General features: G+C 43.2%; 1 protein-coding gene across 1 annotated transcript in view; it reads left to right on the top strand.

The window, feature by feature from the left end:
* The first annotated feature begins 514 nt into the window (after window positions 1-514).
* The window catches only part of LOC124788833 (zinc carboxypeptidase-like), a 121,801-nt gene continuing 107,928 nt past the window's right edge, over window positions 515-14,387 (top strand). Inside the window, exon 1 of the mRNA XM_047256115.1 lies at window positions 515-645. Within this exon, the coding sequence (XP_047112071.1) occupies window positions 515-645 (131 nt within the window). The remainder of the gene's footprint in view (window positions 646-14,387) is intronic.

Consider the following 14,387-nt stretch of genomic DNA (forward strand, 5'->3'; position numbering starts at 1 on the left):
TACTTCCTCAAGCGTCGCTCAGCACTGACCACAAAATCGAGCCCCTGCACACATTTCTTGTGTTAGCTGGATTGCAGGTAGAACTCTGGAACTCACGGGTTATTCCCTTCCGCAGATTTCATGCGATTTTTATATCCGCACCCCGCTGTGCTCAGCGGTCCCTGTCCGAGAGTACATTTGCTTAGCTGCGGTTGCTATTCCGCGTTTCCGCTTCACAATCTCTTCATCAACAGTCGACGTAGGCAAATTTAGAAGGGTTGAGGTGTCCCTTATGGGTGTCGTTACTGAGGTGATATCCAATGTTCTAAGTCACTGAGCTCTGCTGTTGTTACTGCGTCTCTACTGACAGTTTTACCAGTTTCCTTTTATACTGGTGGTTTCGCCTCCTATGACATCTAGTGGCCAACTCTGAATTACAAGGGGTGGGGTGTCCGGATACTTCTCATCAGACTGTATATGCTGCATTGTAAGGATCGAGCGCGCTACAGTTATGCTTCTGGTTTTCACTTCCACCATGGTGCCTAGAATTTTGATGATCCTGGCGGCTGGGATGGTGCTGACAGCTGGAGAAAGGGTGCGGTACGATGACTACCGTGTGCTGCCAGCAGGCGGGGAGCAGCTGGAGTTCCTGGGTGGTCTCCGCAGGTATCATCCTGATGTGAGTACTGCAGCACCAACCTAGTGGAATGGAACACACTTCTTTCAACTAGAATAAGCCGGCTGCTCAGTGACGAGAACCAAAGCTTTCAAATTTCTGTTATGACCTTCACAGGAGATATTACAAATACCACGAATGAAGATTTCCAAGAAGGCTACACACTAGTCCTACTACTTTGTTCTGAATATTATTGTTGTGGTCTTCAATCCAGAGATTGGTTTGATGCAGCTCTCCATGCTACTCTATCCTGTGCAAGCTTCTTCATCTCCAAGTAACTACTGCACCCTACATCCTTCTGAATCTGATTAGTGTATTCATCTCTTGGTCTCCCTCTATGATTTTTACCCTCCACGCAGCCCTCAAACACTAACTTGGTGATCCCGTGATGCCTCAGAAAATGTCCCACCAACCAATCCCTTCTTCTAATCAAGTTATGCCACAAATTCGTCTTCTTCCCAATTATATTCAGTAACACCTCATTCGTTACGTGATCTATGCATCCAATCTTCAGCATTCTTCTGTAGTACCACATTTCGAAAGCTTCTGTTCTCTTCTTGCCTAAACTATTTATCGTCCATGTTTCACATCCTTATATGGCTACACTCCATACAAATATTTTTAGAAAAGACTTCCTGACACTTAAATCTATACTCGATGTTAACAGATTTCTCTTGTTCAGAAACACTTTTCTTGCCATTGCCACTCTTTATATCCTCTCTCTTTCGACCATCATTACTTATTTTCCTCCCTAAACAGCAAAACTCATCTAATACTTTAAGTGTCTCATTTCCTAATCTAGTTCCCTCAGCATCACCTGCTTTAATTCGACTACATTCCATTATTCTCGTCTTGATTTTGTTGATGTTCATCTTATATACACCTTTGAAGACTATGTCCTTTCCGTTAAACTGCTCTTCCAGGTCCATTGGTGTGCCTGACAGAATTACAGTGTGATCGGCAAACATCATAGTTTTCATTTCTTCTCCATGGATTTTAATTCCTTCTACAAATTTTTCTTTTGTTTCCTTTATTGCTTGCTCAGTATATTTGTTCTGAATGAAGAATCATTAACATGCAGAAACCAAAACCTCTGGCAATATTGATGAGATGTACAATATTTTAGTTACATGCCAAGTAATATGGTTCAAATGGCTCTGAGCACTATGCGACTTAACTTCTGAGGTCATCAGTCGCCTAGAACTTAGAACTAATTAAACCTAACTAACTTAAGGACATCACACACATCCATGCCCGAGGCAGCATTAGGACCTGCGACCGTAGCGGTCACTCGGTTCCAGACTGTAGCGCCTAGAACCGCATGGCCACTCCGGCCGGCTGCCAAGTAATAAAAGTGGCTCGAAAATAAAGAGTGATTTGTGTAGTACATTAGGAATTTTGGAAACGGATGACACACTTCTCGTTACTTAAGAGTTATTGAAGCTTCCTGGCAGATTAAAACGGTGTGTCGGACCGACACTCAAACTCTGAACCTATCACGGGCAAGTGGTCTACCAACTGAGTTATCCAATTACGACCCACGACCCATCCTCACTGTTCTTCTTCCCCCAGTACCCATTCTTTTGCCCGCGAAATTCAAAGGTCTCGAGCTAGAGAGTCGGTCTGGCACACAGTTTTATTCTTTCAGGAAGTTTCCTATCAGTGCACTCCGCCGGGAGTGAAAATTTCATTCTGTTAACAGTTGTTCACGGCAAGCAGTTTAGCAGACGGAGATCAATGAAACGTGCTGAATTTTCCGTCTTTAAAAGTTACTGTCACTGCTCTCTGTCGTCAGGTCACTATTCTTACTAATGGAGTGAGCTTTTCTGATTACATAATATGATTGGATCTGTTGCGAGAAGAAAATAACTGACCGCCGTGATTCGCTTAGACCTACTGACAGTATCGGAAAAGTGAGAGATAGACGTAGATTGGGGGGGGGGGGGGGGGGGGGCAGGGAACAGTGAGTTTACTCTCGACATCTTTCAACGATACGGCATTTGGAGTAGCGCATAAGCTGAATTTCGTCTGGTTATACCACGCTCCCAAAAGAAATACCAAAGCGCCATCGCTCTAGAGGAGGGTTTCTCAAATTGCGTGTTAATAAGTGTTCCAAGAAAAACTATTAGTAAAATGGATTTTTTTGGCACTATTTCTTGTTCTTCTTTTTATTATGATTTCTGTGTTATTAGTCATGATTTTATGACTTAGGGTTGAAGTTATCACTGAATAAAATAAATTTTTCTCATTAAAAAAAAATTATTAACCTTAGAAATGAACAAGGTGTTACGTCAAAGCATCACGATTCTCAAAGTGTTACGTTAGAGGTAAAGTTTGAGAACCCTTGTTCCAGAGGAGTGCAAAGTCAATGTCTAGCCACGTCGACGATTCCAGCAGTTAATGACTGAGAAATCAAATGGCTCAGTGTCGGTGCCTTGCTGGAAGTACACAAACAAAGCTTCAATCTGGGTAAACATTATAGTCACAACCATTTCACCTAACAGCTCGAGATACATGCCATCACACGTTCCTTGAAGATCCATTCGATAATACGTGTCGCCCTCAGTTTCAACCGCTACTCTCATTCACAATAACCACAATTCAGATGTATCCTTGACCCAATTTTCCTTTAAGCTACTTAATGTACAGTTTTTACTTGTTCGTTTTCGTGGTGGGAATCATGGAATTTTGGTTTTTCTGTGCTCAGCTGCCTTTGTCTGATTTTTCTTCCTTGGAACTTCTGTTTATGTCTCACTGTCTTAGGGTACAGATAGGTTCTGCGAGCGTGGCTGATTGTTGACACCTCGGCTCTCTGAAATTAGATTTTTAGCTCTTTAACCTTCTCAGAGTGCTTCACTATGCACTATAATTTGTAAACTTTGACCCTGCCTCATCGCTGATGCATGTTTCTTCATGTCTGCCAGAAGCTTGTACGTTTCTGCGCCTTATCTTTCAGGGGGAAGCTTGAGAAAGTATGAACATCTTTGTATGTCCTGCGAGATATTGAACTTATTGAAGGAGCACGGTTCTGGTTCTAATCAAACTCTTTCTGGGCTCCTATGAGATGACCATCCAAAGACGCTGAGACAATGTCGATATTAATGCCGTTTACTCAGGTGAGATAGTCTTTTCTGATAAGAGGCAAGAAACGCTGACGAAGAATTCGATTTGCTGGGGTCTGTGGGGAGACAGGTTTATTTCACCACATATTATATTCTATATGCGACAGTCCAGGTGACAACGTTGTCGTTGTCGCCTTCAGTCCGAAGTGTGGTGCGATGCAGCTATCCATGCTACTCTATCCTGTGCGAGCCTCTTCGTTTCCGTTCATATCAGAATAACTACCGCAACATACATCTTTCTTAATCTGCTCGTTGTATCCATCTCTTGGACTCCTTCAACGATTTTTACCCCCCTCCCTCCCCCCTTCCAACCGGTACTAAACTGGTGATCCCTCGGTGCCTCAGAATGTGTCCTATCAAGCGATTCCTTGTTTTGGTCAAATTGTGCAAAAAATTTTCTTGTTTCCCAATTCTATTCAGTACCTCCTCATTAGTTACGAGATCGACGCATCTAATCTTCAACATTCGTCTGTAGCACCACATTCCGAAAACTTATATTCTCTTTCCAGAATGAGATTTTGACTCTCCAGTGGAATGTGAGCTGATATGAAACTTCCTGGTAGATTAAAACTGTGTGCCGGACCGAGACTCGAACTCGGGACCTTTGTCTTTCGAGGGCACGTGCGCTACCAACTGAGCTACCCAAGAACGATTCACGACCCATCCTCACAGCTTCAATTCTGCCAGTACCTCGTCTCCTACCTTCCAAACTTCACAGAACCCCTTCTGCGAACCTTGCAGAACTAGCATTCCTGATAGAAAGGATACTGCGGAGACATGGCTTAGCCACAACTAACAGGATGTTTCAAGAATGAATTTTGGAAACATCCCGTAAGTTGTGACTAAGCCATGTCTCCGCAATATTCTTTCTTCCAGGATTGCTAGTTCTGCAAGGTTCGCAGAAGAGCTTCTGTGAAGTTTGGAAGGTAGGAGACAAGGTACTGGCAGAACTGAAGCTGTGAGGACGGGTCATGAATCGTTCTTGGTTAGCTCAGCACAGTTCCGCCTGAGACGCCGTGCTGCGAGGACGTGCTTGAAGCTCCTTTTAACTCGTCTTTACAAGTCGCGAACGCTTGTTCCTACTGTTTGTGACTTTACGTGTGGCGTCGTAATTTCGTGTGCGACTGTGTGTTTTCTGTATGTGTGTGTGTGTGTGTGTGTGTGTGTGTGTGTGTGTGTGCTTTTTTTGTCGTTTTTTTGTTCATAGCTGCTCCGGGCGCTAAAAAACACCAAGCATATGTTTCGAATGAAGTGTACCCTGCGCTTCGAGTTCGACAAGGCTTCACGACGTGTGCAACCGAGTTCTTTACAGGTTTATGAGTGGATTGTTGACATCATTGGCTTTACAACGAACCAAGTCCACACCGCTTATTATGACACTGAGAAATGCTGTTTTTTTTTTTTTTTTATTAAAATGCTTCTCGACAGAAACCTCTTCAGAACGGGAGGGAAAGCCGAATTTTGCCATCGCGATGAAACTGTAAGTACTGTTACTATTACCAACTCTGATGTAGAATACAAGAATGTGCGTTTGTTTAACTTACCCCCGGAGGTAGAGAACTGTTACTTAAAGGAAGTGTTGAGTAAATATTAGAATTCAAGAATGTGCGTTTGTTTAACTTACCCCCGGAGGTAGAGAACTGTTACTTAAAGGAAGTGTTGAGTAAATACGACGATGTGCGCTATATTCGTAACAAATGATGGTCCAGTCAGCATAAGATACAATGCTACAGTGGGATGAGGTCAGTTGAAATGCACGTTAAAGACAATATCCCGTCTTACATTCTGGTGTGTGGCTACAGGGCCCACGTAAGGTACAGTGGTAAGTCGTTGACATGTCATATCTGCAACGAAAGTGGATATCTGCGCCAAAGTTGCCCTCGCAAAGTGTTCCTGTTAAAGAGTAGTTTGCAACAGCGTGAAAAACTAACGCTGGCGGGTATGGTAGCAGACACCAAAGTGCTGGTGAGTGGGGAGCCGTCCACGGTTGGGAATGCTAGGATAAAAAACATATTTCCAGGGAAGAATTCACGCCGCTCATTGATAAAGGTACTGTCGAACAGACAGCAGTAGTGTCATCTTATTGCGAATAAGCGGCGACGCACGTGCGATGACGGTAGCCCGAGCGAAGATGATGGAGAGACTCAAAAGGTATTGCGAACGGCTATTCCATCTGCTGTATAGGTGACAGATGCTGTGGATGTTGCGAAAGACATTGTTACCACTGCCCTCGCAATTGCTAACTCGGGCTCCGGCTGTACAATTTCCAGCAAGCATCAGCCAGAGGTGCCATTGGCAGCCGGCCTACGAGGCGAAGTACAGGCATCACAACATACCGCTCCGCGGGAGGCAAAGTCCGTCGGTAAACAGAGCCGGGCCGATAGCAGCTCAGACTGTAAACACGTCGTTCCGCTTCTTTTTTTTTTTTTTTTTTTTTTTTTGTCAGCAGTCTACTACTGACTGGTTTGGTTTGATGCGGCCCGCCACAAATTCCTTTCCTGTGCTAACCTCTTCATCTGAGAGTAGCACTTGCAACCTACGTCCTCAATTATTTGCTTGACGTATTCCAATCACTGTCTTCCTCTACAGCTTTTGCCCTCTACAGCTCCCTCTAGTACCATGGAAGTACTAGTTGAAGAGGAATGGACATCTCTAAAAAGGGCCATCACAGAAGTTGGGAAGGAAAACATACGTACAAAGAAGGTAGCTGCGGAGAAACCACGGGTAACAGAAGAAATGCTTCAGTTGATTGATGAAAGGAGGAAGTACAAACATTTTCCGGGAAAATCAGGAATACAGAAATACAAGTCGCTGAGGAATGAAATAAATAGGAAGTGCAGGGAAGCTAAGACGAAATGGCTGCAGGAAAAATGTGAAGACATCGAAAAAGATATGATTGTCGGAAGGATAGACTCAGCATACAAGAAAGTCAAAACAACCTTTGGTGACATTAAAAGCAACGGTGGTGACGTTAAGAGTGCAACGGGAATTCCACTGTTAAATGCAGAGGAGAGAGCAGATAGGTGAAAAGAATACATTGAAAGCCTCTATGAGGGTGAGGATTTGTCTGATGTGATAGAAGAAGAAACAGGAGTTGATTTAGAAGAGATAGGGGATCCAGTATTAGAATCGCAATTTAAAAGAGCTTTGGAGGACTTACGGTCAAATAAGGCAGAAGGTATAGATAACATTCCATCAGAATTTCTAAAATCATTGGGGGAAGGGGCAACAAAACGACTATTCACGTTGGTGTGTAGAATATATGAGTCTGGCTATACACCATCTGACTTTCGGAAAAGCATCATCCACACAATTCCGAAGACGGCAAGAGCTGACAAGTGCGAGAATTATCGCACAATCAGCTTAACAGCTCATGCATCGAAGCTGCTTACAAGAATAATATACAGAAGAGTGGAAAAGAAAATTGAGAATGCTCTAGGTGACGATCAGTTTGGCTTTAGGAAAAGTAAAGGGACGAGAGAGGCAATTCTGACGTTACGGCTAATAATGGAAGCAAGGCTAAAGAAAAATCAAGACACTTTCGTAGGATTTGTCGACCTGGAAAAAGCGTTTGACAATATAAAATGGTGCAAGCTGTTGGAGATTCTGACATTGATATCCTGAGTGAAAGTGAAGAAGAATTAAATGATCTGCTGAACGGAATGAACAGTCTAATGAGTACACAGTATGGTTTGAGAGTAAATCGGAGAAAGACGAAGGTAATGAGAAGTAGTAGAAATGAGAACAGCGAGAAACTTAACATCAGGATTGATGGTCACGAAGTCAATGAAGTTAAGTAATTCTGCTACCTAGGCAGTAAAATAACCAATGACGGTCGGAGCAAGGAGGACATCAAAAGCAGACTCGCTATGGCAAAAAAGGCATTTCTGGCCAAGAGAAGTCTACTAATATCAAATACTGACCATAATTTGAGGAAGAAATTTCTGAGGATGTACGTCTGGAGTACAGCATTGTATGGTAGTGAAACATGGACTGTGGGAAAACCGGAACAGAAGAGAATCGAAGCATTTGAGATGTGGTACTATAGAAGAATGTTGAAAATTAGGTGGACTGATAACGTAAGGAATGAGGAGGTTCTACGCAGAATCGCAGAGGAAAGGAATATGTGGAAAACACTGATAAGGAGAAGGGACAGGATGATAGGTCATCTGCTAAGACATGAAGGAATGACTTCCATGGTACTAGAGGGAGCTGTAGAGGGAAAAAGCTGTAGAGGAAGACAATGTTTCCAGCAATGTTTGATGATGATGCAATCGCACGACCTTGTCAACCATTTCAAGCTTGGTTTCTAGTACAATTTAGTTCTTTCCAGTACACTAAAACATCATCAGCAAACTACGTCACGAAGCTTTCGATTTTATTCACTGTATCGTTTACGTACAAAGTGAAATCTGAGGGCACCGTAACACTCCTTCGAGTACGCATTATGCTGTTTTTATTTCTGACTACTTCATTACGTTAAGGAGGAGGTAAGGAAATAACTAAACCTGTTCTATATTCCATAATTTGATATTTTTCCCTACACAACGTAGCAGAAGTATAATGAACGCATTCGGAAGTCAAGGAACATAGCATCAACATGATGGACGTTGTCTACGGTCTTCTCGATCTCACGGGAGAACAGCACAAGGAGATTTTAATAAAATTTATGTTTACTTAATCCATGCTGTTCATGCAGAGGATACTTTAGTTTTCCAAGGTGAGCAGACATAAGCATAAGACGTATTTCATAATTCTAAACACAACTGTCGCAAACGAAATTTAAACAGAATTGTGCGGACCTGTCCGACCAGCTTTCTCGAAAACGAGAATCTCATGTGTCTTTTTTTCTGTGGCCTAAAACCCTTCGTTGCCCCAGTGCCTTACAACATACAGCCGCTAGAAGTGCGGACAATGACTCGTCATCATTACTTCAAGTCTTTGTTGATTCCATGTCGTGACCTATGGAGGCTATAATTGCAGTATTTGGAGACTTTACAACCAATCTCCAAGTCAGAGATAATGTACAGTTTTATAAACTTTATTATTTGTGCATTCTCATGCTTCTGACTGTGGGGCGTCAAGTTTTCACTCGAATGCACCCTTTTGCTGCAGAAATATTCAGAAACGTTTGCGTATTTATTCAGAGTTAGGCAACAAGTTCACGCCAATCATCAGTGTAGAAACACAGAACCTGAGTGACGTTCCTGCTAGTACCTGTTTTGAAGTACTCGTATTGATATCAAGTCAAAGAGTAGCTGTGCGTTAAATGCTATCCCTGCCTGGTCGATAATACCGACGCTCGCAAGCCTCTCCGATTATCACAAGTCTTATCGGAGACAAAAGATACGGATCAGTGTTTTTTGCCAAGTTATTAATGTCACAAACGTCATATTAAGGCGTAGTCGGGTCCTGGCCGTTGGAACCGATATTGTTCTTAGGACATCGGCAACGCAGCGTTCGACATCGACGAAGGGAGGTACGTCGCGGATATACAAGGGCTCTTCGGAAAGTAGGGTCCGATGGGTCGAGAAATGGAAACAACTGTGAAATAACAACGAAGCTTTGCAAATATGTGTTGGGCGGCGTGTCTAGTATCCCTGTCGATTGAGCCACGTCGTGCTTTTCAGTTCGGAGCACACCGTGAGCTTGTAAAGACGACTAGAACAATAACGTCTCCAGCTAAATATACGTGCCTGCTAAGACCTTTCGCCTGATTTCATGCAGTCCCATATAACGTTTCTGTTATGAATTTGCTTCTTCATGCAATTACCGGCCGTACACTGCAGGAGCAATGAGGGCGCCCCTGGATCGTTTTCGGTGGGAAGTTTTAGATTACCCACAACACAGCCCGGACTTCGCTCCCTCTGATGTTCATCTCTGCTCACTTGAACCGCTGCTTCCGCAGACAACATTTTAGCACAGACAGCGAACTGCAGACTAGGGTAGAGAAGTGGCGGAAAGCACGGGTGGCTGCCTTCTATGACGAGGGTGTAGGGAAGTTCGTACAACGCTGCGACAAACGTCAAAATCGAAGAAGTGATTGTGTAGAGAAGTAGCTGGATGGTATAGCGAACTGTTGCAAACAAAACATTTTTCATTTTCATTGTTGTTTCCATTTCGCAACCGATCAGATCTTACCTTACGAATAGTCCTCGTTCGTATCTACTGTATAACCGACATTCTACATAGCTGTAACTTCTTTCACCTCCGAAGTCTGAAAATTGCATTTTGGATGCGTAAAAATACACTAAAGGACGAAGTCTGAAAATTGCATTTTGGATGAGTAAAAATACACTAAAGGAAGAAAAAATGTTTCGCATGATGTATCACTGCCAACTAACTTAGGTCAACGAAATATGGACGCATAGAAAGAATTTCTACAGTCAAATACAGAAAGTAACAGGAAGGAATACGGAAAAAGACGAATAGGAATGACTTTTTATGCAAATACAATAACCACTCTTAAGTCACCGCGATTCTTTGTGGTCTTCTGGGCATTACAAATCGTGGAACATGGTTGTTAATAGAATGATTGGTCACCACGGACGACAATGTATGCTCTTCGACACGCTTCTGGGAAGGCGTTCCATTCCTCAGCCAGGTTTGTCGACAGCCGCTGGGTGGCCGTTGGTGCAATATACCCACCCCGATACATCCCACACGTGCTCGATGTGATTTAAGTCGGCGAAACGGGTCAACGAATCCGTTCGCCGAATACCCTCTCTTTCCAAGAGCTCCTCCATCTTCGCTGTTCGATAAGGTCTCGCACAGTCATCAAAAGAAATGAAATCAGGGCCAAATGACACAAGGAAGGACTACAGTCTCACCATAACGTTGACAGGTGAGCGTAACTTTCCAATGACTTGGATGTCAGTTCACCCATGCAACATTATGACTCCTGACAACATAACACATGGACCAACAAAACGATCTCTTTCGGAAGTGTTCCAAAGCGCAGTTCCTATTTCCACCTCCCGCCATACGAGGGTATGTAATGGGCCCAGCAAAATTGTCGAAAATGGTCGCTTTGGAGGTCCATGTGGGGAGGCATAATGTTGCATGGGCATACTGACCTAAAAATCTTTGGACACGGTATGCTCTCTGGTCCCCATGACCGTCTTTTCATGGATGTATTCAACCCTGAGTTCATTTTTATGGATAACTTCGAACATCTCAGACGGTGAAGTATTCGAGGAATGGACTGGAGTGCCCTTTCACTCGACTTAAATCCCATCGATCACGTGCAGGATGCGTTGGGGAGATGTACTGCAGCAAAAGTTTTTATCTGTGAGGCATTCACAACTGTTCTGCAACATTTTCATGGTAAATAAACCCTCCAAAGATGTAAAATGTTTTTGACCAAAGTCTAGCACGATATAAGTCGCTTTATATTACCACGCTTTCGGCGTCTTAGCCCCGTCATCAGGTGTATCTGAAATCCAGCAGTTGTAGGAGGTCTTGTCAATGCACTAACCACTAGTAGACAATCATCTACCTTAGGCTGACCAACAAATAACATCCCCCTTTGTGGCTATGACTGAACGTTGGAGTTCTTCGCAGTCAAAATTTGGGATGTTATTCGACGGTACAGGTATCGTAGATGTTTGCCTACTAGTTGTTAGGGCACGGGCATGGCGTCCTACTAGTGCTACATTTCAGATACATCTGATAATGGGGCTCGGACACCGATACCTTGCAATGAACGTATTGCTGCACGTCCATATGCATCAACGATTATCCAGCTCTTGTCTACCGCACTGGTGGAGTTGTGGAAAACTCAACCACAAGAGCTGTTCACCAACACTGTCTCCAGCATGGAATCACACAGCTGCGTGTGGTGATGTCAAACCCTATTAAGAACCACGTACCGCCTTCTGAAACATCCAGGGGATCATCAAGAAATGCGGTGACTTGTTTCTAATTATTGTCTTTGAATAAAAGTGGTACTTCTGTTCTTCCCACTTCGTATTTATTTCAGTTACCTTTTTTGCTATACAGTAGCAGTTCTTTCGATGTATGGCCTTAGTTTCATCGAGCTATGTTACTTAGCAGTGATACATCATGTGAAAGCTGCTTTCATCCTGAAGTCTTGCGAACCTGTATGTAATGGTAGGTCCCAGAGCAGTGAGTGTACAATTTCCATTATCGTTGTTGTACTGAATTAAGATATGCTAGGTGTCATATTAATTAACGGCGATTCATTAAATGCTTAAGTCAGACGTGAACATTTTACCGACTAGTACTGTCAAGGCAGTGCTCTTCTGCGAAGAAGCTACAACCACTGTTTCCCGTACCGAGACTATATTACACTGCAAGGGATGTGGATGACCTCTAACTCCAGCGTGACTTTTATAGTCCGATTACAGTGTCGCCCATGTGGTCTGCTCTAGAATAGCACTGATAAACTACTTTTGAACAAGGACTTTAACTATATAGATTACTTCAGATGTATGGGATGACTATCTACAAATCAAACTGAATACAAGGAATGACCATCAATAGTACACAAAACAGCTTCCTCATCAAATAATCATAACACACTGGCTAATTGCTGTGTTTTGGAAACTGTGCCCTGTTAGAGACATGCACCTACTGAATCAAAAGAGAGATTTTACAAATGAATACACTTTTCAAATCCCATCCCGCAAGGTTTGTTTAGGCACTGCTATAGTTTCTTTCCTACAACAGATAATTTACCTCTGCTGTGTATTGTTCAGTCGTAAGAACATGACGTGCCGAACTGCGTGATTCTGAAAGAAATCACTGCGTGGATAACTACTTTATCATTTACTTTAAGTTGCTTTGCTAATGTATAATTTTGTTATCTTTCCAAAATTGTAGCTAACTGTTCACGTAATAGTGTTAGCCACTTACTGTAATGTAGGAATGTGAGGACAAATTTAATGAAATGTTTGCAAACGAATAAAGAGGTTGCTCTAAATTTAAATGGTAAGGTGGTCCTTTTAATAACACAGAAGTGAATCGTACTAACGTGAGACTATGATCTTTCTTTGCATTAAAGTATTCAATGAACACTCATTCAAACAAACAGTACTTTAGTTATCAAACTTGCTCCTTGCTCTTCCTACAAAATGCTTTGAAGTAGAAGTCGAGGGTGACAAAATAATAGTAATTAATATGTTCGATTCATGACCGACAGTTCGCCCTGGATACCAGAACGCAAATATAGCTGAATAAAATGTAATCTTTACGCCACAATAATTTCTGGATTAGCGCTGCCGGCAAAAAAAGAACTATATCCACGCTACATTTTATCCAGATGTGCTGTTTCTCTATTAGATCATCTCAGAACCATTCTCTATTCTCAGACACACCAGGAATCATCTCAAATAAAATTTTTTCTCTATGCATCACGTCAGCTATCACACCTAATTTCTCTCTCTGTTTCTCTCTTTCCATGCCATGGTCGTCCATGACTTATAATACACATCTGGTAGTAACAGAGACACTCATTACGGCAAACATTCCAAACGAACCTGCCATTTCTCATGATATAAGGCGTGATTCAGGAGGAATGTCACATAGATCGTGTAATCAAAAGTATCTAGATACATGGCTGAAAACGGCTTACAAGTTCGTGGCACCCTCCATTGTTAATGCTGGAATTCAGTATGGTGTTGGCCCACCCTTAGCCTTGATGACAGCTTCCACTCTCTCAGACACGTTCAAACAAGTACTGGAAGGGTTCTTGGGGAATGGAAACCCATTCTTCACGGAGTGCTGCACTGAGGAGAAGTATCGATGTCGTCGCTGAGGCCCGGCACGAAGTCGGCGTTCCAAAGCATCCGAAAGGTGTTCTGTAGGATTCAGGTCAGGTCTCTGCGCAGGCCACTCCATTACGGGGATGTTATTGTCGTGTAACCACTCCGCCACAGGCCGTGCGTTACGGAAAGGTGCTCGATCGTGTTGAAAGACGCAGTCACCATCCCCGAATTGCTCTTGAACAGAGGGAAGCAAGAAGGTGCTTAAAACATCAATATAGACCTGTGCTGTGATAGTGCCACGCAAAACAAGAAAGGGTGCAATCCCCATCCACGAAAAACACGACCACACCATAAGACCACCGCCTCCGAATTTTACTGTTGGCACTATACACGATGGCAGATGACGTTCGACTGATGACCATAGATGTTAAGTCCCATAGTGCTCAGAGATGACGTTCACCAGGCATTCGCCATACCCACCCTCTGTCATTGGATCCCCACATTGTTTACCGTGATTCGTCACTCCACACAACGTTTTTCGACTGTTCAATTGTCCAATGTTTACACTCCTTACACCGAGCGAGGCGTCGTTTAGCATTTACTGGCGTGATGTGTAGCTTATGAGCACCCACTCGACTATGAAATCCAAGTTTTCTCATCTCCCATCTAGCTGTCATAGTACTTGCAGTGGATCTCGATGCAGTTTGGAATTCCTGCGTGATGGTGAGGATAGATGTCTGCCTACTACACATTACGAATCTCTTCAACTGTCAGTGGGCCTCTGTCAGTCAACAGGGCACATCGGAAACAGCGGACATTGGGATGTTTAGGAGTGTGGAAATCTCGCATACGTACGTATGTCACAAGTGACACTCGGTCACC

Source organism: Schistocerca piceifrons, chromosome 3 (assembly GCF_021461385.2).
Source record: "Schistocerca piceifrons isolate TAMUIC-IGC-003096 chromosome 3, iqSchPice1.1, whole genome shotgun sequence".
Lineage (NCBI taxonomy): Eukaryota > Metazoa > Arthropoda > Insecta > Orthoptera > Acrididae > Schistocerca > Schistocerca piceifrons.